A 25,661-nucleotide genomic window follows, 5' to 3' on the forward strand; every position below is an offset into this window, starting at 1 on the left:
ACCTAAACAAGAAAGAGGCTACAAGAGCAGCCATGACATCACCGAACGGAGACGAAGACAATGTGCCACCGTCCAATCAAGAGCAAGGTGCAGGTACACTGACAAATTTGGGATTTTACCTCCAACTACATGTTTTGTATAAAATTGTGATTATACTATCAAGAACTGCATGTTGGGTTTTTCCAAAGCAAAGTGTGTGACTGTTAAAACATGGTATCATCTACCATGAATGCATCAATTAACACGAAGAAAAAACAAGATTTAAGCTAATTTCACGATTTTATAAAATCACAGACTACTGTATATACATTATCTTATCACGACATCTATAATATTATAAACACCGCTCTGATTAACATCCATATCTTCGAATATGTTTATTTTTATGCAAATCAGGAATGACATCAGCATGTCCTATGGAAGAGATGGTGGATGAGAGCTGGTTTGCAGAACATATGGATGATAAAGAACGTCGTGTCACAGAAGACAAATTCAAAAACCCCCGGTGAGAAACACATGAGCACGCTGGCTCGAGGTGTTGCTTCAGAGTTTGGTCTGGTTAGGTGATCGTAAGGTTGCCTTAAAGCGAGAGCACATAACTGCTAGGTATCTTAAGAAGAGTTCAAGCACTTGACTGTGTGAGAGCTGAATAGTTTCTGTGTTAAGAGGAAAATAGCCTCATAGCTGGAGAAGTGAGCTGTAAAGTGACAGGAAAGTTGATAACTAAACAAATTGCTGTAAATTTCTCTGCAGTACTAATTAATTCACTTAGGTTTACAAAACATATGCATGAGATATGATTGAAAAAAGAACCATGGGAATGTATGATGATAACAGTCCCTGCTGTCCCTACAGCAAGGTACCAGACCATGTGATCCTTTCTGGAGGCGTTAACAACCGCTACTGGGTTTTGGATGTGGAGGAGAGGCCTGGTCACAAAATACTGACCATCTCGTGCTTCAAAACTCTACATCCAACGGAGACGTGTCTGCTGAGAGATGGATGGTAATGCTGTGTGTTTGGAAATCTGTTATTCAGTTCCTTATTTTAATCATAATGTGCATCACATTTTTTCCCCTAAAATTCAGAGATACAGCCCAGATTTATGAATTTTGCTGTAAATTTTCAACTTCCATATGTAAAAGAGCAAATATTAAATACCAGTTAACGTGCAAAGTTTCAGCTTTTCCTACTTTTAATTTAAAAAAAAAAGATGAGTAATGCATAAAATTCAGTTTGACTTGATGTTTTATTATGCATTAATTACGTTAATCAAGTTCAGTGCATAACATGACAAAATTTGGACAAATTCAATGGGCACTGTATGTTTCTGTTTACATGTACGTATTTATGTTCTCCCCTTGTAGAAGTTTTTCACACTTAAACATTCAACACATGTTTAAGTGTTTTCACGTTCATATATGACGTGCTGTTGAATTTGTGGGCGACCATGTATCTGTGCGATAAATTAACCATCTGTGATGATCAGAGACTTTGGGTTTGGTATGTGGATGTACTTATCTTTGCATATAGGCTTTCATTATGTGTGTGTGTCTCTGTCTTTATATGCTCATAATGATAATTTCCTGGGTGTTTCCAGGGAGATGACGCCTGTTTGTCGTGGTGATGTGGTGCATCTGGAAGGCCACTCTGATGGTGGGTCCTGGTTAGTGGACAGGGAGCAGGGCTTTCTGGTTTTACTGCCTGACAGCCTGATCTCAGGTACCAGCATCTCAAGCTCCATTCGCTGTATGAGGCGTGCAGTACTGGGTGATATGTTTAAGGTAAATACGATTTATAACCTAGAATATATCCTATTTTATCTTGAAATGGATAACCGACAGGGCACTTCGTCGCCACAAGGGCAGTATTTTGACAACAATACATCATAATATTGTCGCACCCAAATACTTTTACATCTGACTGTGTGTTAGCAGAAGTGGTAAATTCAGTTTGTTTAAGTGAGCAGTTGTAGTGCTTAGACAGTCTGTTCGGTATTAAAACATGACAGATTAAATTCCTGTAATAGTTTGTCTACACCATCACACATACAGTATATCATGTTCAGTTGCTATGAATAATCAGCTGAATACCTAACACTTACACAAGGTGTTAATGCAATGGCCCAGCAATAACTTGTACATAGAGTATAGTGAAATTTTCCTTTTGTTCACTATCTCACCAAGGTTTTGATTATTAACTCTGTGGTAATCTTTGAGGCCATAGATTTATGTAGTTCTATTAGATACATTATATTTTCTAGTGTTCATTTTATTTTGTATACACTCACCTGGATAAGACAATGCTATACTCTTTACCTTCTCCTATTCTTTCTGTTCGTGATCCAGAGTTTTGACGGTGGCTCAAAGCAGATGCTGAACGGCACCATGGTCCATGAAGTCTTTCAGAGAGCAGCTACAGCAAAAGATTTTTCTTTGGAGACGCTGTCTAAGCTGGCTGACCAGGCACTGCACAGTCCTCAGTACCTGGGAGACATGTAAGACCCATTCAGAATAAAGTATTTAAACAAAGCGTTAAAGACTATAAAGAAATGATAAAAAGCACTGACCAGTTAGTTGTAAATGACATTTTATGATCTTTGTCTTGTTCAGTTACGTTTGTGTTTTGTCTGTGTCTCTCCAGGTACAGTTTGGGTGTAAGTCAGGAAGAGATGAAGCAGGAACTGCATGATTATCTGCCTTCACTGGAACATTGGGCAAAGGAATATCTCAGCTCCCCAACGCAAAAAGCCATCACTCTCAAAATGTATGTACACACACATACATACACACACAGAGTTACAGATTTGCTAACAAAATCTTATTAGCTCTGCAGTCGCCGCTTGATTGTTTTGTGTCCATATTTCAAATCAATCAATGTAATAAAGGTGCTGTCACATTTTTATTTATCCAAGGTTTTGACTAAAATGCTGTGAAAAGTGAGACTCGTGATACTGAGAATATTTTTTGCAAAGTTTAGTCACAGTTTATGAAGTAATTACCAGAGTGAATACAGTTTTGTCAACTGAAAGGGCTGATCATATGTCTGTCTCCATGACTCCAGCCCTAGCAACAGCAGAGCTCCAAGCAGGGATCAGGACTCTGCTGCTGTTGTCACGGTTACAGAGCTGGCAGATATAGAAGAGAACGTGTGGTCACCAAGATTTGGTCTGAAAGGGAAAATTGATGTGACGGCACGGGTTCGAATCCAACGACCCCGAAACGGCGGGCACAGAACCCCGGAGGAGAAGACTCTGCCCCTGGAGCTTAAAACTGGAAGAGAGTCAAACTCGATAGAGCATCGCAGTCAGGTTGGTGGAGCACAGTGTGTTCAGCAAGGTAGATGCACACATGCAGACTGGTGGGGTCAGGTGAACAGGCAAATTTAATCAGACTCACAATTAAGGTTTCAAAATGTGTTTCCATGTGTCTAGGTGATTCTGTACACTCTGATGAGCATGGAGAGATACAACCCTGAGGCTGGCCTCCTGCTTTACCTCAAGACCGGTAACCTGCACCCTGTAGTGGCCAGCCACATGGACCGCAGAGGTACATTATATCCACATGTGCTTCACCAACCTGCCAGCTGTGATCAATCATGTCACAGTCTAATTTTGTATAATTTAAAATCATGGATTATTTTTCAATTCCACAAAATAAGAAAAAAAAAGATCAAAATGCATCTAGAAAGAACCTGCTCACTGACTGTAGTTGTAAAGAGAAAGCTAAATGTTAAACCCTGACCGCACACACACACACACACACACACACACACACACACACACACACCCAATATTACTTTGCCATTGAAAGTCCCCTTTCAGCTAAACTGTAAACTGAGAGTATGACCACAACACGACAACCAAAGAAGAGTCTTGTCTCCTTACATGCCTTGACAGCAGCCTCTCCTCCATCACCTTCATTGCTAATACTCTCTGTGTTTATGTCAGAGCTGCTGAAGCTGAGAAACACACTGGTTCATCACATTCACAACTGTGTGGAGAAAGAAGCGGGGCAGAGCCGCTTGTCTAGACTTCCTGACATCCTGACAAACAGACAAACCTGCCAGTATTGTCCTCAAAGGAGCAACTGTGCTTTATATGAGAGGTAAATCTTTTTAAACTAAATTTCAATCGTGGAAATCTCAAGCATTAGATTTTTTTTATGACACTAATAAGCTTTGAAATGGTGACTTTAAATAGTAATTGAATGGTCTCATAACACTATGATTCCTTCTCTGTCTGTGTTGTCCTCTTTTCTGACCACTTCCTCTCTTATTTTCCCTCTTTTCTCAGAGCGGTAGACAACAGCTCTCTAGACACCAGCGAGGATGTTGTGCGTGACTTCCTGCAGCAGGAGACAGGTCATCTAACTCCACCACATCTGAGCTATTTTTCCCACTGGCTGCTGCTCTGCTGCCTTGAAGCTGCAACTATGGAGGCCAAGAATGGCCGAAAGCGTGTGTGGCTTCAGACGGTTGAGGAGAGGTAAGAAGTTGGTCTCTCAAATTTAGACCTGCAAGTTCTCATAGTCTTTGGCCATTACTGAGTGTTCCAGCTGCTGTTGCAAGCCTCCTAGTAAAGTCAAATACAGTATTGGGTATAAAAACCTATGTATAAAACCAGCCCCTTCATACGGTATAAAACGCTTTGCAGAATTTAATTAAATTCCACAATCTATGTTCTTTTAGCTCAGTATACTCTGGCTTGTGTTTGTAGTGAGAAGAAAGGGAGCTGTGTGGGGAATTTGCAGCTCAGTTGCCCAGTGATCATCCAGTCTGAGGGAGTTTTCCTCCATCGCTTCCAGAGAAGTACTGTAGCACCACAGCAGGGTTTGGCTAACAGCGGTCTGGCCAGCAGGGATCGCATCGTTGTTAGCGACCAGGGAGGTCGTCTTGTTGGCTTGGCAACAGGATACCTGTGTGAGGTCAGCAGGACATCGATCAGCTGCACTCTGGACAGGTGAGAACAAATCCATGTATAGCTGCCTTCTGAAGTATATCAGCCCAAAGACAGTTAATTGGGCTTTTCTTTCAACAGCTGCTCAGTTGAAGTCACTAACTTGATTTGCACCTGTTTTGTTTAACGTGCTTTACAGAGACTTGTCAAAGTTCAGTGATGTGTTGTTTCGACTGGATGGTGATGAAGGTGTGGTGGGCCTCAGTACTCATCTCACCAATCTCTCAAGACTCATGGAAAACTGTCAAGACAGGTGGGTACAATAAGATAAGATGTCAAGTTATAATAGCATAGGATGTAGGTAATAGTAAAACAGGCTTATTCCCAGTAAATTAACTAGGTGACAGTTTAAATAGTCACGTACATTTTATCACTCATCTTTGTTGTGTGTAATAGCACCTCTGACTTTGTCAAGGAAATTTGTTATTATGTCTGTTCATGTGCAGCGATCGTCTGAGGGAGCTGGTTGTTGACCTTCGTCCTCCAGAGTTTATTTCCAACCTCAGTTCTGTTCTTCCCAGAGAGGCCAAGGACACTGTGGCCAACATCCTCAAAGGTGACAAAGCTACTCTGCCTGTCTCATGTGCTTTCTTTTGTTCTGGTCTGTATTCAGTTTGGTTCTTCCCATTACTGTGTGGGACAATGTTATAAACGAACAACGTCATGGAAAACCTGTGTAGGGTCAGTTTATGCATTTGTGTGTATATTTGTGTAGGTCTCAACAAACCACAGAAGCAGGCCATGAAGAAAGTGTTGTTATCTAAAGACTACACACTGATTGTTGGCATGCCCGGCACAGGCAAAACCACAACCATCTGCACTCTGGTAAACTCCCAAACATGACCTGTAAACCCATTACCTGACCCATGAATCAGCAATATCTACTCCCTGGAGACCAGAACTCGAACCCTCTCTAACTTCTTTCATGTGTTATTCTCTACCATTCTCTCTTTTTTTGCTCCTTTGTCTCTTCTTCACTCTTTCCTCCAGGTTCGCATCCTGCATGCATGTGGGTTCAGTGTGTTGCTGACCAGCTACACCCACTCTGCTGTTGACAACATCCTGCTGAAGCTAAAGCGTTTCAGGGTCGGCTTTCTGCGTCTGGGGCAAGGGCAGAAGGTATGCCATAGTTGACGTCTGTCTCTCAGTGTGTGAAGTACTGTTAAAGTACAATAAATACGTTATCACTTGCCAAAATTGTTTTATAACAGTAATATTAGTATATTATATATATATATAATATATATCATTTTGTATATATATCTGCTTTTTAAAAAAATAAAATAAAGCTGGTAAGCTGGCATGGTAATCCCCCTCCCACTTTCTCTCTCTAACTTGCTTTGATTTCTCTCCTGTTTTCTGACTCGTCCTCCAGGTTCATCCAGACATCCTGCCTTACACAGAGGAAAGCGTCAGGAAGAAGGGCGTTCACACTCTCTCAGAATTGGAGCAGCTTTATAACAAAGAGGCGAGGAACTAGTTTGTGGAATATTCTAATCATAGCACTTTACATACACTATACCCTGAAATCAGCTATTACATAACAGCTATAATATTTTATGCCTGATCTCAGTATTTTCCCTGCTTCAAGACATCTCACTTGTGGATATTGTAACTTATAACATTTAAACAAAACCAGTAAACAGCTTACCATTCAATACCAATTTCGTTTTTCTCTTTCTAGCTGGTAGTGGGAACCACCTGCATGGGCATCAGGCATCCCATTTTCACACGTCGGCGGTTTGATTTCTGCATCGTAGATGAGGCATCGCAGATCAGCCAGCCTATCTGTCTGGGACCGCTGTTCTACGCCAAGAGATTTGTCCTGGTTGGAGATCACCAACAGCTGCCGCCAATAGTGCAAAACCACGAAGCTAGGTAAACGATGTGCATGTTGATCTGTGTTTCACTCTAGGCTGGGGAAAATGGAAAAACTATTGTCATAAGTAAGTGCAGGTATTGTAGATGTTTGTCTTCATGGCGACACACTATCAGACTTCACGATAAAATGGTTCATTTAAAGGGAAGATTCAACAAGACGTGAATATGCTGTGTTCAGTTGGTAATTAATGCAAACTTTAAAGGAACTTTTGTTTTTTGTTTTTTTTTTTTTTTTACTCCAGGTCACGTGGAATGGATGAAAGTCTATTTAAGCGACTAGAGCTCCATTGTGAAGCAGTGGTCCAACTCAATGTCCAGTACCGGATGAACAGGTAAACCTACATGAACAGGTAACACTGTATGTTTCTGTTTCATTTGAATGGTCTTGAGGATGAAATCATGACATCAGAAATAATATGAATACATTGGACTTTATTATGAACCTATGATGAAAATGATGATAAAATTTGGATGCACTTTGATCTTTAATACAGTGTGTTAGCTACTTTGGCATGGCAGAGAAAACTTAATTCTATTTAGACGACAGCTACAATAGTTTCCCCCCTGTATGATAAACAGTGTGTGCTCTCTTTATTCAGACAGATAATGTCTCTCAGTAACTCCCTGATGTACGAGGGCCGGCTGGAGTGTGGATCAGAGAGAACAGCCTCGGCCCTGCTCACCCTGCCTTTCCTGCTTTCTGTCCAGTCGGACCTTAGTTCCTCCTCTCAGGCTCATCCCCAGCATGACCTGGCGTGGATACAGGCCACATTGTCACCTAGCAACCCTGTTTGCTTCCTTGATTGCTCAATGGTTGGTTGAATATTGAGAGTACACTTCAAGCAGTTGTGTGTTTTTTAATGTGTTGTGCGTTGAGAGCTGAAATGAGTCAGTTCAAGGCGAAAAGGATTTGGTATTTGAATGGAAGATTAAAATTTTGAAAGAAGGTTCTGGTCGTCCCAGCCTTGTGAGGTTTGTAATCTAGCAATACTGCAAATTGTCTGAGCTTCACGGATTAGTTATGTTATTAATCTTCTTACATCCGTCAGTTTGGAGTTGCAATAAAATATTTTTTGTGTGTTTGGATGTTCTTATAAAATGTTTTTTTTTACTCTTTACTTTTTTATGCATTTTTCTTCCTCCTTTAGGTACCAGCACTGGAGTCGGTGGAGCAGGGAGGCGTGAGCAATCACACCGAGGCTGCTCTCATTCACAAGTTGCTTTCACTGCTGATAAAGGTAATCCAACTGGTACTGGTATAATAACAATTCAATACAGTTACACTAGTGGGCGTGAAAAATTGTTTAAAATCAGAGAAATGATCAGTGTAACTAGATATTGTACTGACCCCTGCTTATTTCTGTCTCCAGGCAGGGTGTAAGCCCAGTGATATAGGTGTTATCGCTCCCTACAGACAGCAGTTAAAGAGTATCTCTGCTCTGCTGCAGTCCTCTGCTTTCATCGGCGTGGAGGTGAACACAGTGGACAGATACCAAGGACGGGACAAAAGTCTAATTGTGCTTTCTTTTGTCAGGAGCACTGCAGAGGAAGGAAACGTAAGTGTTTTCCTTCCCATCTCCCCTTTTTGACTCTTCTTTCTGCTCTCTTCTCTGTGCCTCTGTCTCTTTATGCATGAACAAGCAAATGAACAACTGAGTAGAAACCCCCCCCCCCCCCCCGGTCCATTCACAGTTAGGAGAGCTGTTGAAGGACTGGCGTAGACTGAATGTAGCCATTACCAGGGCGAAACATAAGTTGCTGATGGTGGGCTCTGCCATGACGCTACGACGCTACGCACCTGTGGAGAAACTGCTCAACCATCTCCAGCAGGAGAACATGATATCCTTTTAGAAGTCTTGAAACTACCACTCAGCATTTCTTCATTTTCAATACATTAGAAGAATTAAGCTTCACATGTAAACGAAAATTGTCTGTCACAAAACAAATACTTTTTTTTTTTTTCTCCACGTTCTGTGTTTATTCCTGAACCCTTACTTCACATTATCCAGCTCCCGCCAGCTGCCCACAAGGCCTTACCCAGCATGCACCTGTGACAGAAGGCTGTGAAGCCATATTGGTCTCAGATCAACTGCCTGTCTCACAGAAGAGCTGACGACGGCTGTGGGGAACTTCAGCAGAGCAGAATTTGAGTACCAGTCTGTTAAAGTACTCCATAATCTGTCTGGAGGTTTAGCTGGAGAGATAGGTGACACTGATCAACAAACTAGCACCTGAACAACAACATCTAGGCTTTGAAGTGAACGCTGCGTCTGATCCACACCACACTCGTTTTGTAAGTTTTGTAAGAGAATAATTTTATATTAAATCCTTTATTCTACAAAGAACTTAGACGTGAAGGTGGCTCTATGGCATAAAAGTGGTATTTTGGAAATTATAGCAGTTTGTAACGTTTGTAGACAACAAAATGCTTTACACAAGATAAAATGCTATTGTGATTTCACATGCACCTTTCAACTGAATATCTCCTCTCACTGACCGATTTTTGCAGAGTGTGAGATGGTCATGTGGCGTTCTCTAGTATTATTGTAAAAACATTCATATTGAATTAAGTGGAAAAGACTTAGAAGACCTCATAGGCTGAATCTACAGACTGAACCTCAACAGGCTTTGTAGAGACCTTAAGGGTGTGTCTGCTCCAGCTGCTGTTGGTTTATTTTACAACGTGTGCACTGTGTCTGTAATTGTCCTTGCTGTGAAACACTGAAGAATGACAACTTAGGAACTGACCACCTAGTTGCACACAAAAAACTAAATCTGTGGTTAAAACATGCTGAGCTGACTCCGTCATAGGTTAAGGTATGAAACATCAAACTAGAACTGTTCACTATTCATAAAGTCTGATATTTATCAAATACCTCTATCAATACACTGTGACAATATTTAAGGCCTGTCTTTTGGTACTTTGACAAGGCATTTCCACACAGCACAGATCTTCAGTAATGTGAATATGGAGACCAAACAGGTAGAGTTATCTATAGTTCATTTCACTTAGCTATAACAGTCAGATAAGCCCATAAATGACTGTCAGTCAACTGAATTGCAGTCTTAAGGAATGACAAACCTTAGACTAAAAAGTTTAGCTACATCACAACATTACAATTACCTGCAGTCTTAAATCACAATATCACAAAGCAAACATAGTTTTGCAGCTTAAAACTCAAGTAGCTGTTGTGTAAAGGATGAGGTGACAGCTGCAGTGCAGTGCGTGACTTCTTGTTTAGATCGCAGGACATCATACATACTTGAACTTCGTTATATGTCTTGTTGTAGGCCATTGTATCTTATTCAAAGACCTGGAAACCACAAATTGGTTGATAAATAATTTAATTCTCTTTTAAAAATTAACTTTACAGCATTGTATTATCAGTAACAGCAAAAACTAAAGCATTTAAGTCATTTGTCTCCATTCCTTTGTGCAAGGCAGAGCTTGTAAGCTATACAGAGACTGAGAATAATACATGGTACCATAACAGGTAAAACTCTAGGAAGTTTTGTTTGAAATATAATACTAATGAACTGTGATGATTTAAGTGATGATACTTTTTTTTTTTTTGCCTCCTTAATGTGAGCAGAGCGTTACAGATGACGTACCGAAAACCAGGCCAACTGTGATTCTACCACTGATCTGTTTTACTTCCAACACAGCCTCTGAATTTACATGTTTTGTTGTTGCATTTGTTTTTTTTTATTTATATTGTAATTTTTGTTGTAGTGTTACGTGAATAAATAATACAAATCTGAACAAAATGTGCAACGTTCTTTTGTTGGTTAGCTAATTGATGTTCTGATATTTAGATTGAGCAGTCTGCACTTGAGTCTGTTTTGTTTTTTTATTTAAATTCATCCCATTTTTATTAAATGGTACAAAGCATTCGTCTGCTTCTCTGGACAGGTGCATGTTGACTGTCTTGGCATCTCAAACCCTCTGCTTGCATGTGTCTGTAACTACAGTGTGATTGTTCCCTGCAGTACAGTGACGGTTTGTCCAGTTATGTTGATTCTTCCGTCGTCTTTCACTTCCAGTTCCAGCTCCCCACCTCGACTGGAGCACTGGTAAGCTACACACACACACACACACACACACACACACACACACAGGATGGATAATCTCAGTGTCAATATGGTTCAGTTCAGTAGTAATGGACAATTTATTATAGTGGGAAACAACACCTGTCATCAAGTAAATGATTTAAATGGTTGTTAAAAGACTTTGCTTCTAAGTCAAATTGTTGCTGATCAAATTATAATGTGAACTAGATTAATTACCCAGCATTTTCTTCTTTCCTAGTTTCTTAGACCAGTAGCTACCTAGAACGGTGTGGGCCGACCCTGCAAGGACAGAAAGCGCAGAACACCAGAAACTGATAAACAAAATTTACAGACCCGCACGGAACATTTAACAACTGTAAAAACAAGTGAAGTAGTTAACTGCTGGACATCTGATACAGTCCTGCCTACAGATGTTTTTGGAGCTATTGATCTGATGTAAATGTGTATGTTTCTCAGATGCATATTTTTTGAGAAACAAAATCCATCCTACATCCAAATGAAGCCTGTGTGTGAGTAGATGTGCAGGCATTGGGTGGTAGTAGTAGTAGTAGTAGTAGTAGTAGTAGTTGTTCACTCACCAGTGACAGGATCCTCTGGGATACCATTCCATGGAGCAAAGTATCTGGAGTAGAAGTCGTATCCCGGCTGGCAGTCTGGAGACCCTGTTAGCAGACACACATTGAAATTATTGTTTGTGGTCTAGCCCAACAAGACATAAAGCTGTCCAATAATATCCCCCTGGTCTCGCTAAAGGATCTAATTTTTTACCTTTCATGGTGAGGATCAGCCCTTTGACTCTTCCACTCCTCTCACTGCTCTGAAGAGCTACAGGGTCAACTTTCAGACTGGTTAGCACTGACCTGTAGACAACACACAATGCAGCACATGGAGGGATCTAGGAAACTGAGCATGACCTCTAGACAGAGAGGTGTGTGGTGTGTGTGGAAGGTTAGTGGTCTGGATTTCTGGCTGGCTTTGGTTAGGTTTTTGGGCAGGTGAATGAGTAACCTGCTTTCCAGCTGGACACTTTGTCCCTCTTGCTACTGTGGAGCAGCTTAAGGGCCAATAAGAGACACAGGAATATAATTGAAGGGTATTGCTGAGTAAATGTTTGGCAAAGAGCTGATCACTAAATAGAGGAATTCACCAGGAATGTGTCTTTGATCCTTGTTCAACTGCTCTTAGTCTCGATTCATCATTTAATTACGTCAGCAAGCTAGTACAATCAGTTTTCTGTGTGTGTGCGTGTGCATGTATGTTTTGCTTATAACCTGTCACAGCTGTCAGCCAGTCGAACCATCAGTTTCTTAGTGTTGGAGCTCAGATGAACATCCTGAACTGGGTGGTTTCCAACTGCCGCCTGTATTACACATGCAGAGGCAGAGACACAGTGAAACACACGCATACACTCACAAAAACACGACAGTGAGATCACACTGATGCAAACTGTTGAAACTGATGGGCTCGTGGGCAGTAAAGCAGGAGGCAGTGCTGTAAAACATTCGCTCACAGAGGAGGTGTCTGTCTTACTGACCTTGATGATGTCTCTGAACTCATTTGGATCCTGGGGGGGAAAAAAGGTGTTACAATTGCAAGATTTCTTAGTCTGTTGAAACAGGAGCTCTGCTAATCCATCGGCAGCTGTGTGTTATACTATTGAAAGATGGTCGCAGAGTTTCTGGGTATCACAAAACTTGTTTTCTTAATAGTGATGCTGAATTACATGGTAGTGCTGTGGGCATTGAAGAATGAATAGTACTGACTGAAAAGGAAATAAGGGACTGTGTGTGTGTGTTTTAACTACTTTTTCTTCAGTTAAGTGAATTTAAGGCCTCGGTATATAGTTTTATTTCTCACAGTTGCGTGGTGTTGATGTCGATTGTAGATGTCGGCTAAGAGGGCCTTGTCCTGCGACATTGTCCTGATGTGTTTATCTGACCAAATACTGTACCTTCTGGGTGGGTGGGTTAAGAGGAAAGTCCATGATGTAACCGTCCCCCTGCTTGGTAACAGCCAGATCTCCACTCTTGGTCTCAAACACCAGTACAGGATTCACATTCTCTAACAGATGTAACATATATAACATAATATATAATATTATACTCACAGACTAGCTGATGAACTAAGTTTACTTAAGTATTTATGTGTAACTGACTAACCTGAGTGTCTCGGCTTAAAATTCTTTGTACTTTAGTGTATTACTCTACATTATGTTTTACACGGAAGAGCTTTACAATAACAGGATAACTTCAAAAGGCTGCCAGTTAAATTAGTGTTGGTACCTTCGACGGCATGGCTTCAATAGCCTTGTGCTTTGTACCTTGCTGCCAATGCATTACCTGACTGATATAAGCCTTGATTTTCATGTCTGTGTGTGTTTGTTTTGAATCTTACTCTTATGCTGGAACAGCACTGCTGCAGAGGCCAGAGTAGCATGACCACACAGATTCACTTCAGTGGTTGGTGTAAACCATCGGAGGCGAAACCTTGATCCTGTTGATCGCATCACATTTTCAGACGGGTGCTATATCACACAGGACTTTAATATGTTAGTCTACTCTACATGTAACTGTCAAAAGAGCCCTAGCATTCATAATCACAATTATCAAAAATTGTTTCAAAAAATGGTTTGCTTTAAATTTAGCAAAGCCTTGTCCTGAAAAGGGAGATGTGCATATCCAACATTTCTCATGTGAATCTAAAACGTGTAGATGTTGCATTTATCTGTACAATGATTAACTGCTTGGCTGCAACCAAATCATGTAAATGAAATGGACATTCCTCTCTGTGCAGCTGAACCATTTGTGAAACGCAGAGTGATTCCATGCTGCATTTTAACTGTGGCAGCTAATTGACAGCCTTGTTTTTCCCATTCCCTACAATACAAGTCTTAACTGTATGTTTAACATTGTTACGTGTCAGACTGCTGAGGACAGGTGTTTTTTTTTAGTTTGCGCACACACAATGACCTTAGTAAACTGCACACAGGCTCACAGCTGTGTCCTTTTATCCCTACAATCACATACAATCATTTACATGCATATTATGACTTTAATAAAATTGCTGCTAAAGACTGGTATTAATTTAATAATTAAATCTGTTTGTCTTTCATCAGTGTGCCTGGATTTTACAAACTGATCCTGTAGCGAGACATAAATGTTAAATGAATGTTGTCCAGACTTGCAGATATAACCTGGGCTTTCCTCTGAAGGTAAAACTGTTTGTGCATTTTGTTCCTGAGTCTGCTGTGTTTTATGTACCGTGCTCACAGATGCACAGTATGTAAAGTTGCTGTTGTGCCCATTTAGCATATTTTATACAATTTTTATATTAATGCCATCACCAAGCAAAAATGTCCACTTCTACAAATATCAAATTCTTATGGGCACACTGTGTGAGATTGCTGCACAACATATCCAAGGGCTGATCTTTTGTGAAATTTGATGTGGATATTGACAATCATCAGAGGGTGAACTCTCTGGACCATCACTCTCTTGCACACGATTACCATGAGAAAACAACCTTTGCATACTGTGATTTATAGTTTTAAATATAGTATTAAATTATAATAGTTGGCTCCACTGAGTTGCTTGAATAGTCCCCATTCAAACAGCCTCAATAACAAGACATGGGTCATAAATGAATAGTAAAAACATTGGGGTTAATTGTAGTGAAACATTATCTGACCTGTAGTGAAATCATCAGAGGGGTTGATCCTGGTGATGAAAGCAGTTTCTGATAGGTTCATCTCCACTGCTATCTTCTGATACAAATCATCACTCAGCTCCTGTTAGAAACATAAATAACAGAAATATAAATATTTTGTTGTTACTAATAATCATTGTGCTCTGACGTCCATGCATACAGTAGCTATAGATAGATAGGTAGAAAGTATGTCAGGCTCTTTAGACTGTGCCTATTTTACCACAAATTGTGTAATCATGTTACACATGAACAGCTTCAACTTTGCTGACTGACAATGCACAATCAACAAATGTTTCAAAGAACAACCCAGGTATTTGACCAAACAACCAAAGGATACATTCCAGAGGCAGCAAGTTGAAGTGTCTTGATATCTTTTTTTAGTGCATTTTTCAAGCCCTAGTGCAGCAGACGAGTGTACAATATGACATGCGGTACATTAACCTAACTGATCTTACTCACATGCATGAGTGGACATATTGCTGCGGGGTTTCCTTTGAATGGTAGATTAGTGAAGGCATCCAGCGTAAATACTGGAATCTCCATCGTGCTGAGGATGAAAGAGAAAATGACTTAATACTGACAAGTGTGTCCAGCGAGGCAGTGAGTACGGCGGGGTTTGACAATGTAGGCTCGCACTGCTGCCGTTGGACTTTCGACCCCGTCTGCTTGGTTTCAGCAGTCTCCCCTCACTGTCAGGGTTGCCAGATTTTAAACCTGTTCTCCATGTGTGTAGTGTCAGACGCTCAAAGAGTGTTTATTGTTATATCTGGAGTACTGGCTTACAGAATAAGATCTGCGCCTTCATATATAAACAGCTGATGAATTAAATGTATAGCCTAGTTCAAAGTGTATTGCTTTGGATGAGTGTCAAATCTACATTTTCTTTTTATAGCCAGTAGTTTTTCTTGTCATATATGCCCTATGCATGACTAAGAGGGATACATTTTTTTCTCCTACAATTTCCATACTCGATGTCTGATTTATGATTGTAGATGATCATAAAAAAATGACCAGCATGTTTTTGGTCTTATATTGTGTATTCACAGTGCATTACTACACATGGTGCAGCATTCAAAGTGTTCTGCCTGAATGCAATGTATCCAGACGTGATCATTAAATTAATTTACTGGTTTATGATTAGAATGAATACATTTCATTATTTGCTCAGGAAAAAAAGTCTGTCCGGCAATATAAACACACGAAGCACTTACTCGAGTACAGTTTTGAGGTACTTGTAGTTTAGTAGTTCCATTACGCTACTTTTTAATTCTACTCTACTACAATCCAGAAGCAAATTCAGTACTTTTTACTCCACTACATTTACATGATTTACAATTTGATACAGTTTACAGTTTCATAAAATATATTTTAATAAGACTTAATTGATCTTTATTGAACTTTACAAGCTATCCAGCAGTGTCATGTCCTTCAAATTAGCCCCATCTTCACCACCTGCAACATTAAAGCGATGTACACATTAATGCAAATTATAATAACCCAAATAATATGCTTGTACTGAAATTGGCCAGTCTGCAAAATGAATACTTTTGGTGCTTTACTTATATTGTGATGGTAATACTTTTGTGCTTTTACTTTTTGCACTATGTGACAGTATTTCACAGGTAAGTAGCTATAACAACAACAACAACAACAACAATAATAATAATAATAAAACTAAATAATAATTAATAATTGTTATTATCTGTGTCAAACTTTATCAACGTTGTCGCCTACATATCCAAGTCTCGCGATAGCATACCTGAGCGCTCTGTCTGCAGTTGTCACCTGAGACTCGGGAGCTCGGGACAGGAGCAGGAGTCCGGGGATAAGAGGCGACTGTGAGATCATTTCACCGTTTTCAGACGTTTTTCACTGACATGTGACATATTTCGGTTTGGAGTTACATTTCGATACTCAGTAACATCATACGTCCGTTACGGAGTGAACTTGTTTGTCTCGTACGTTTGACCGCTGTCTGTGTCCTACCGTTAGCCTTAGCTGCTAACGGCTAATGATACCAAGCTAACGTTAGCTCACCAGACTGATAGAGAAACGTTAGCATCATTAGCTTACCATGTATCCAGGCTGACAGATACTGTCCAATGGCGAACTTCAAAGACGCAACTCTACTTAAGAATAGATAATGTCTTGTAAGGATATGTTTGAAAGGTGTTCGTGAGTTGAGGTTGAAACCCCTTGGATTTACTAACACTTCGTGGATTAGTTGAAAGGAGGAAGTAACAAACGTTAAGTTAGCTTATTTAACTGCTGTCACAGCTGCAGTAACTTGCATTATAGTGCTAAATTAGGAGATATTTCCTTTTCTCCTATTCCATACTGTTACTCTTAATTCTGAGTACAGTGCTGTTGTCCCTGGCAATTGTTTATAACTAATAAAAGCTTCTTGCAAAATGATGATGTGCTTTGTGTTATTACACAGAGGATATTTGTGAACAATATGCACGTTTCACACTTGAATGCTCTGTTTATAATAACTGTACAAATAGAAGTAACACAATGTAAATTATATCTGTCGTAATTAAGAGTGATTGCACCCATAAGCCAAGTAGAAATGGCAGACAGACAAATGAGACGAGCAGTAAGTTACTTAATGATAGTTAATAAAAGCACATCTAATGCTTAGAATTGCTTCGTTCTTATTTTAGACCTGGACTCTAGACAGTGACCAGAGCTCGAAGGTCAGGGGATTTTGGAAGCACATCGTTATTTGATGATGGCAATGCTGTAGGTAAAAGTACAATTGACACAGTAATTTAATGTCTTGCTGCTGTGTTCTGCTCTCCGTGGCAGTGAGAATGTCTTTGAATGAAGAGGGTTACGTGGTTCGGATCAGAGGACTACCCTGGTCCTGCACTCAGGAGGAGGTGGCCAGTTTCTTCTCTGGTGAGAAGGCATGACACATGAACAGTTTTAGTAAATTTCATCTTTAACGATAAACTCAACTTTTTCGCTCATTATTACACTGTCACGGTTTTTGATCCATTTTAGTGGATATAATAGTTTTTATGCAAGTGAACATAAAGGTAATGGAAAACTTTCTTCATATTTGCATTGTGTTTAGAGTACCTGCAAACACAAAGCTTCACAGTTGCACCTTAATTATTTTTATTAACTCTGCAAGTCAAACAGTATTTTGACATTCAAATCAGTGGGATTTTAATCATGTCAGGGCTCCGTTGCAATGCAGTGCTGCTCAGACATGCAGTAGAAACCTGCCTCAAAACTCTTATTGGTTGCACAAGTATAAGTGGAATCTATCTGGTCTGATTGCCATTTGATTTGTGACAAATTTCAAAAGACTTATTTCCCTCCGACTACATGTCTTGTTGTTATGCACAGAAACGGTCAGTGTTTCTCCACCTTTTCTGAGCTGTAACCTCATCTTAATGTTTCAGTTTTCACATGACTCCAGCCATTAGAGTGCTGTCAGGATCTCCAATGAATCAGCAAATATACCGTTGGATATTATTTTCTGGAGCTCCAAACAGTTCAAATTAGATAGGATCCAGTTATAGCCTTCAATGTGATTTTTCCTTTCTGAATAGGCATCCTTTAAAGAAATCTCAAACAATCTTTAATTATTTACAGACTGTGACATCGTTGGGAAAGTAAACGGAGTGTGTTTCACCTACTCAAAAGAAGGTCGACCGAGTGGAGAGGCATTTATTGAGCTCAAAACAGCCGAGGATTTCAAGAATGCCCTTGCCAAGGACCGTAAATACATGGGACACCGATACATAGAGGGTAAGCAGCATAAACTGGCATAACAGACTGATGGTCCAGTGAATGTTTTTCTTATTGTGTTGATTTTCTCTTTGAATATTTGCTGCATCATGTGACATTACTGCATATTACTCAGTTGCTAACATCTTATCAGTTTACCGTTATTGTCCTTGTATTTTAAATGCATATAAAGGTTTGTGTCATGGCTTTCCTGTACTGATTTCCATTTACAGATATATGTTTCTTTGTCCTTTCAGACAATATATGACATGTTTGTTATTCTATGTCCATCTGTTTGTGTATCTGAATCAGTGTTCAAGTCAAACCGTAGTGAAATGGACTGGGTGCTGAAACGTAGCGGTCCTGCTGACTATGACAGCTGCAGTGGCTGCATGCTGAGACTTAGAGGCCTACCCTTCGGCTGCAGCAAGGAGGAAATTGTTCAGTTCTTCTCAGGTACATGAACACTTTTAATTACTCTATTGAATTGTACTGATATTACACCATTCATGTTGATCTGAGGGATAGTTTTTACACACTGTTTAACAAGAGTTGTAGTTTTTTTACACCACAGTGTAAGGTGCTGACAAAACTACAACTAGCAAATATGCAAAAGAACCTCTTCATTTGTAGTAAAAGACAAAACCTGAGACAAAACTAATACTCAGTCACTTGTCAATATTTGTATATGGCCCTCTATTACCTAACCATAGGCTTCACAGGCCCTTAAGATCAACAGTTAGCCGCAATATGAAATACAGGCAAATGGATTTATAATAGCCTATAATAGCCTAATATTATTCTAATAGCAAGGTTATGTTTGTAGAAAAATTAAACACGATCAATCAACTTTACATTTACAAGTCCTTTCTTCAGCACTGACATAAGATCAGGAAATGTGACTGATTGTATCTTGAAAAATCCAAAGTAGTGCCGACTGCACTTTGAACGGTGCTTTGCTGCACAGTAGATCAGCCTCACACAGCCACACTACAACATCCATATACAGCAACATTTAGTCTTATAGGTAGACAGTTTTACCTTATTTGCAAACATCTGTCCCAAAGGTAGGCAGGCCGACGCATCTGCATACAAGTGTCTTTGTGTCATGGCCCAAAGGCCTAATGTTTGTTTTTGTAGTATAGTAATACTGTGTTGACTAATTTGTCCTTGTAGTGAATCATTAGTATGATTTTTACCACAATAGTGTTAACACGTTATTTAGCATATTTGTGCTATATGACCTTGATATCATGCCTCCTCAAGAGGGTTTAACGGGCTGGGCTGGTTTGGCTGAGGGAGACAGTCCTATGACACTGATCTGGGGTCAGTACTGTGATTCTACTTATTGGCAGCCTCTTTCTAGGATTATTAACAGCAAATAATTATTATTATTATTACATTGTGTGTCACTCAACACTAAACAATCATTTGGCCATTGATTTAAATTCAGTAGTGTAACAGAGAAAAAAATCTCCTCTGCATCCATTATAATACTCTGACTCCAGGCCAGTATTTCTTTTATTCCCTTGCTGGGCACTTAACAAGTGTAAATTCAGTCCTCTGAGATGCCCCTTTCTAATGCAGTCTTATGAGATACAACAGCTGTTGTTTATTCGCTGTCATGACGTATATTAATCCTGAAAGCTCCAGTGATGCAGTGGGTGTTGTTCTATCCATTCTATATCAGTCTACCTACCGACCTATGTATTTATGTGTGCTTGGGTTGAAGGGTTGAGAATCGTGCCAAATGGGATTACTCTGCCAGTGGACTACCAGGGGAGGAGCACAGGGGAAGCCTTCGTGCAGTTTGCCTCAAAGGAGATAGCAGAAAAGGCTCTGGGGAAACACAAGGAAAGAATAGGGCACAGGTGGGACAGACGGGAAAGGGACGGGCTGGACTGGGTTGGGCTTCTACTGTAGTATTAAATGGGTGGTCATATTAGTATAATTATGGTATTAATGGGATGGGTCTGTTATAGTTGAATGATAAGCATGGGTTGGTGTGCTAGAATAATTGTTAAGATAAAATTGTAAATTAATTGGGTGGGCCATGTAATATTTATGAAAATGCTAATGGGCTGGGTTAAATGGCTGGTTCTAATGGGTTTATGTATTGTAATTATGGTGACATGTTGACAATTGGGATGAAACGTCATGTATCTAATCTTTAGATTAAAGGTGGTGTGATCATTTTATGCCATAGACAGTTTTATAGGTGGTCATTTATGACATGGGAGTTCTATTTACCTGTGTTAGCGCAACATCATCATTTTATTGGCACTTCCTTTATATCCTTTCATACATGTACCATATAGATAATTTACTGTGAAGATGGGATTAAGCATAGAAGTATAGCAGAGGAAAGACAAGGCAGCTTCCACCATTGATGCATCAGACTTATTTCTGCTGTGCTAAATCATTAAAATTATCAATACAACAGGTAAAAGCCCTGTAAGGATTTCTGTAACTGTAAGTAACAAGAGGTGAGGTTGGTATAGAAATCTACTACAGCCCTAAGCCCAGCTAATGATGAGATTTTGTTGAGGTTGTTCAGTCATTCACTCAGCTCCAGGTTAAAACAACTTAGACCACTATTTAGAATATTTGTTTTATTTGTGTGTGTTTATCTTCTCTCTCTGTAATTCATATCTCTGTATGTAACCTGAGCTAAGCCATTTCTACACCGTAACCCTCTCCTCTGCCCCCTACACCCAATTGGCCTCTTATATTGCAGGTATATAGAGATTTTTAAGAGCAGTCGTAATGAGATCAGAGCCTACTATGAGCTGCCCCGGCGGGGAATGGGAGGCCAGAGACCAGGGCCATACGATAGACCCATGATGGGGGGCCCAAGGGGAGGGTTTTTTGGCCCCGGGCCTGGCCGTGGTGGGACTCTGATGGACACCATGAGGAGTGGAGGAGGTTATGGAGGAGGTAAGCAGCTTTTTGTTTTCGTGCGTACAGTAATATCCTGCCAGTGCTTAAACTGGCAGAACATGTGATGCTGTAGAAGGCAATATAAAACTATTTTTATTAACTTCAGCCCATGTTCTGTTTTTGTTTTCACTGGTGCTGTTAAACACATCACATCAAGTCATGTGAAATAAACAAACTGCAGGAAACACAACCATCCCAAAATGAGATTCAAACAAGAACAATTCCAGTTTTGAACTCACTTTAAGTAGCAGTCATGAGTATTTTCAAAGAATGCTGACAATTGACTGGTCCCTTAGCCACACATTTTATTTTATATTTATATTTTTTGATTTTGTCAGTTAAGTAAATAAACAAGCCTACCTTAAATTCCTATTTTCTTCGGTCAGTTTCATTATGGTTATTTTTTTGTAGCAGTGGAAAACCATTTAGAGTTCCATTCTTAATTACAGTATTTATCTATAAAGCAGTATAATCAATAACTTGCAATGATAAGTATAAACAGACATTATAGAGCCACTTGAATATTCACTTTGATGGTGGAGGGGTTGACTAATGGGTTCACCTGCCCAAATTAAGTTCTTTTGAGCCTGCAGAAGTTTTACTGTTTGTTTTATTTGTGTGAAATAACAGTTTGAGTTTTCCTTTGTTTCTCTGTCTTTGTGTCTGTGTCCAGGTTACGGTGGCTTTGACAGCTACAATGGTTTCAACAATTACTGTTTTGGCAACGGCATGTTTGACGAGCGAGTGAGAGGAGAGAGGGGAGGAAGAGGTGAAGTCCAAATTCTATTTACCCTAGAGTCTGGCATTTAGATGTAATGAAATGGTGTTTGAAAGCCTCAGTTCATAAATACAGTTTCGAACCCCTGCTGAGAGGCTAAAATGTTTTCCAAAAATGTACATTTTCATCATTTTTAATTTTTCATGTTTTCACTTTGAAATGAATGACTTTGGTGCAAATCTTTAACTATTCAGCATTTTAGATTTTACATTCTTGATATGAATAAATTAATAAAACCAGAAGCAGGCTTTGTAAAGCAGTGGATTTTGACCATCTTCACTCGTCATTCCCAAAATTAAGACTTTGAAGATTTCACATCTTTAATAAGAAACATTAACAACTTCAAAAATACATCAACAACTACAGTATGTTTTCATTCTTATCAACTGTTTCCATTTGTTCCAGTATCAATAAGACAAATAAAGGTTGATATGTATCAGATTACTTCTCTCTTCTACATCAGTAAAGGTGGTATTGGTAATCTGTGGGTTCGTTTGTGTGTGTTTTGTCTCAGGGATGGGTGGCCATGGCTATGGTGGTCAAAGTGACGGTGGCTCAGGCTTTCACAGCGGCCATTTTGTCCATATGAGGGGTCTACCTTTCCGTGCCACAGAGGGAGACATTGCCAAGGTACTGCTAAGAACACACACTGAGACCAGTTACCTTTATTATTTTAAATATAAATGAAATTTAGGATTGTAGCGACTGGATCGTGCCGGAGGCTGAGTTTCTGTCAACACCATCAGACCATTTGCAGCAAACAGTTACTGCTGTTAGCTACTGCACCTAGGAAGCTCAGTCTCATAATGGTGACAAGTCGATTTTAGCAAAAATGTAACTGAAAAGAATTAATCATTTTAATTGTTCAAGCCATCCATCACTTCTTTGGCATTTATTCGGATCCAGGATGCATTCATTTTATTAATTATATTATCAGGAATTATTGTTGTATACTGCTGAAAAATGCCTTAAAATTATAATAACTGATTGTGAAATAGGTATTAAATTGCATTCATTGTGCTATTAAAAAAGACTTAGAAACTCAGAAATTTAACTTGGTGAACCCTGTTTCTGTTTATGTTGTATTCATACTGTATAATGTTGTTGGTCGAGAAGCCCATTAAGACCAGCTGCTACATTTGAATAAACACTGAATGTTGATGTCATGAAAAAAATTTGGACAGATGGGACTGTCTGCCTGCCTATTCATGTGTATATATGTATCTGTGTGTGTATATGTCTTTTTTTCCCTTCATGCAGTTCTTCTCTCCTTTAAATCCACTGAGGGTCCACATTGATGTGGCTCCTAACGGCAAGTCAACTGGAGAGGCAGATGTGGAGTTTCGCTCCCACGAAGACGCTGTGGCAGCCATGTCCAAAGACAAGAACCACATGCGTATGTCCTCTTTTTCCTCTTCAGCTTGTGTGTCCTGCTGTTGGTCCTTGGGAAAGCACTTTTTTTTTTTTTTTACACAACAATACACAAAACTACTTGTTGATTAAAAGCAAAGTAGTGGATCAGTTGTATCTACAGAGGCAGAACAGTAGCAGAGATTTTCAAGCTCAGTAGATAAACTGCCAGGATTTTAGTTGGCCGACTCAGGGTCGGGCAGGTTTTAATGTTGGAATCAAGAGAGCATTAAGTAAGCACAATCAGATATATACATGTGTGCAAGTATTTTTCGTGACAGTATTTGCGATATTGCAGATGATAGTTCAACTAGTTGGGAAAGTAACCAGGTGGATTTAAACCTTGAATAGGTTGAGTGATGAATTGATGTTGTTCTCCACAGAGCATCGCTATATTGAGCTGTTTCTCAACTCAACAGCCAGTGGAGCAGCTGAAATGAGTGAGTTTTCATCAACAATTTTCATCTAGGCGATTTTAAAATTTTATCACCATTTTATTTTATCCTTTTATATTGTAGTTGTATTAATTCACATAGTGTCATCCTGTGTAAACTCCTTTCAGGTCGTGGCGGCGGTGGTTACTATGGTAACTCAGGAGGGGGCGGAGGCTCACGGAGCAGCGGGCTGCGAGGTGCATACTGATAAAGTCATCCCACTCTTCAAATCCATCCTGGCATTTGTCTCACGTCTCCTTAGGCCACATTTACTCAACTAATGTTTCGAAGCAGGAAAGCTGCTACGAAGTCACTCGTTTGTTTTGTTACAGCTGTTCTTAGGTGAAGTTATACCACGACCCCACAGTACTAAGATACTACAAACAGGCCAAATATGACCTTAGCAAGCACCATTATAACACCATTCCTAAAAGCATATGAAGAACAAAACAACTTGACAATATGAAAATGTTGGAGCTGTTGAAGGTGCTGAACATGGTCAATAAGTCATTATTTATTGATCTTCTATTTCTAAAATTGGATGTAATAGATTTTCTCTAGCAATCTAAGAGAAATCAAACACCTTTTTATTTTTCCAGAGATCTGAATGGGATTGAAAGGGCAGTAGCTGAATATGTTAAAGTTTGTAATGACTTTATTTGGATGCACTTTAATTCATCTTGTTACACATCTGGCTTGTTGGCAGGAGATGTAAATCAGTGCAGATGCAGCAAGGAGGCAGACCTTCATTGGACACAGACTAACAGGTGTGGGACTTTGTGTGATACACAAGAAAGAACAATTTTGATTGTCAGTACACTGTCAGGACCAAGCATGTTCACTTTGATCCCATCACTTGATGATAACAGTGCTCTGGCTTGGGTGACGTGTAGAGGTGAATGATGCTCTTTAAGAGGCCAAGCAGTGGAGGGCAACATCAAAACAAGGAACTTTAGCTAAGAAATTCAGATGTTTTAAACGCACTCTAAAAAACTTATTTTCAGCAGAACAAATAACCAACCTGTAACTATTTTATACCTGATTTCAGATTGGCTTTCCTGCTTTGAAAAGTGTACCAAATGTGAGCCATTGTGTTTTTTATGAATGTTTTCACAGTTCATTACAGAATTTAAAATTAAGTTGAATATTATATTCCACTCTCAAAGAGTGGAAGTAAAATAAAGTCTCTATATTTGAGCTGTAAAATAGCTTATGCAGCTGTTGTACATTTTGCCTAATAAATTTTATATTTAATTCTCCATCTCTCTCCCTGACTGATGTCACTTTTGAAGAGGTATTTGTATCATGGTTGTGAATACATCTGAATATATTAAAAATAAGTGATTTCTCTCCTTAAGACAAAATCAGTGAGCTGATTTTAGCTGGATACAGGAAAAAGACCTCAAAGTGCAACAACAGTAAATGATAAAAGGAAAATTTCAGTCACCTACAATAAAATGACAGTAAACCAACACGAGCGAATCTGTCTGTAACTTGATTTAATCTCAATCTGTTACACAGTCAAGGCAACATACTGTTGGCAATAGAGCTGATATTAAACTGGCAGGATTTAGTAAGCTAAAGGGCCACAGTGATTATCAACATTATGTATATACAACATACAGCTGTATCAACACTGTACAAGTCCCACTGAAAGCTGGGAGATTTGTAAGAGCAACACTGTACAAAGTGTTTCAGGCCTGGTGCAGTTCAGAAACATTTGCCTGTAGTGCTTAATGAT

At 39.5% G+C, this 25,661-nt stretch overlaps 3 protein-coding genes across 5 annotated transcripts; 2 read left to right on the forward strand and 1 right to left on the reverse strand.

Annotated features, from left to right (window-relative positions):
* Positions 1–434: 434 nt before the first annotated feature.
* dna2 (DNA replication helicase/nuclease 2) lies at positions 435–9,082 on the forward strand. Its single transcript, XM_022744444.1, has 22 exons — positions 435–505; positions 856–1,005; positions 1,601–1,784; positions 2,349–2,497; positions 2,644–2,766; positions 3,064–3,310; positions 3,434–3,548; positions 3,950–4,106; positions 4,295–4,486; positions 4,718–4,960; positions 5,097–5,210; positions 5,404–5,513; positions 5,673–5,782; positions 5,948–6,076; positions 6,333–6,425; positions 6,642–6,835; positions 7,081–7,170; positions 7,438–7,651; positions 7,987–8,076; positions 8,209–8,394; positions 8,531–8,677; positions 8,839–9,082. Exons 1-22 carry the CDS (start codon positions 456–458, stop codon positions 8,890–8,892), a joined length of 3,141 nt encoding a protein of 1,046 aa, XP_022600165.1. The 5' UTR covers positions 435–455; the 3' UTR covers positions 8,893–9,082.
* Positions 9,083–10,399: 1,317 nt separating this feature from the next.
* Positions 10,400–16,846, reverse strand: pbld (phenazine biosynthesis like protein domain containing). 2 transcript variants are annotated; one of them, XM_022742994.1, is made up of 11 exons: positions 16,688–16,846; positions 15,074–15,161; positions 14,597–14,696; positions 13,304–13,402; positions 12,861–12,970; positions 12,444–12,473; positions 12,181–12,269; positions 11,678–11,769; positions 11,488–11,571; positions 11,126–11,188; positions 10,400–10,917 (listed from the first exon to the last, which is right to left on the reverse strand). In XM_022742994.1, exons 2-11 carry the CDS (start codon positions 15,155–15,157, stop codon positions 10,805–10,807), a joined length of 864 nt encoding a protein of 287 aa, XP_022598715.1. In that variant the 5' UTR covers positions 15,158–15,161; positions 16,688–16,846; the 3' UTR covers positions 10,400–10,804. The 2 variants fall into 2 exon arrangements, with proteins under 2 accessions (XP_022598715.1, XP_022598706.1); XM_022742985.1 differs by lacking the exon at positions 16,688–16,846 and adding an exon at positions 16,374–16,656.
* Positions 16,392–25,179, forward strand: hnrnph3 (heterogeneous nuclear ribonucleoprotein H3). Of its 2 annotated transcripts, XM_022742966.1 has the most exons (11): positions 16,415–16,452; positions 17,426–17,518; positions 18,224–18,379; positions 18,671–18,814; positions 20,091–20,229; positions 21,096–21,295; positions 21,972–22,067; positions 22,591–22,706; positions 23,337–23,472; positions 23,870–23,926; positions 24,049–25,179. In XM_022742966.1, the coding sequence occupies exons 2-11, from the start codon at positions 17,431–17,433 to the stop codon at positions 24,126–24,128; spliced, it is 1,212 nt and encodes a 403-aa protein (XP_022598687.1). In that variant the 5' UTR covers positions 16,415–16,452; positions 17,426–17,430; the 3' UTR covers positions 24,129–25,179. The 2 variants fall into 2 exon arrangements, with proteins under 2 accessions (XP_022598694.1, XP_022598687.1); XM_022742973.1 differs by lacking the exon at positions 17,426–17,518 and having other exon boundaries at positions 16,392–16,452.
* Positions 25,180–25,661: the final 482 nt, after the last annotated feature.

This window comes from Seriola dumerili, unplaced genomic scaffold, assembly GCF_002260705.1.
Source record: "Seriola dumerili isolate Sdu_G_001 unplaced genomic scaffold, Sdu_1.0 BDQW01000003.1, whole genome shotgun sequence".
Taxonomy (NCBI): domain Eukaryota; kingdom Metazoa; phylum Chordata; class Actinopteri; order Carangiformes; family Carangidae; genus Seriola; species Seriola dumerili.

Bases quoted from the DNA above. Each gene is read 5' to 3' on its own strand.
- pbld (XM_022742985.1), bottom strand. From the start codon at position 16,462: ATGATCTCACAGTCGCCTCTTATCCCCGGACTCCTGCTCCTGTCCCGA. The intron at 15,162-16,373 runs GTATGCTATCGC...TTTCATCCTCAG, and splicing joins ACTGCAGACAGAGCGCTCAG to CACGATGGAGATTCCAGTAT. The intron at 12,474-12,860 runs GTACAGTATTTG...TTTCCCCCCCAG, and splicing joins TTAACCCACCCACCCAGAAG to GATCCAAATGAGTTCAGAGA.
- hnrnph3 (XM_022742966.1), top strand. From the start codon at position 17,431: ATGTCTTTGAATGAAGAGGGTTACGTGGTTCGGATCAGAGGACTACCC. The intron at 18,380-18,670 runs GTAAGCAGCATA...TATCTGAATCAG, and splicing joins GGGACACCGATACATAGAGG to TGTTCAAGTCAAACCGTAGT. The intron at 22,707-23,336 runs GTACTGCTAAGA...CCCTTCATGCAG, and splicing joins CAGAGGGAGACATTGCCAAG to TTCTTCTCTCCTTTAAATCC.
- dna2 (XM_022744444.1), top strand. From the start codon at position 456: ATGGATGATAAAGAACGTCGTGTCACAGAAGACAAATTCAAAAACCCC. The intron at 3,549-3,949 runs GTACATTATATC...TGTTTATGTCAG, and splicing joins CAGCCACATGGACCGCAGAG to AGCTGCTGAAGCTGAGAAAC. The intron at 7,652-7,986 runs GTTGGTTGAATA...TTCCTCCTTTAG, and splicing joins GCTTCCTTGATTGCTCAATG to GTACCAGCACTGGAGTCGGT.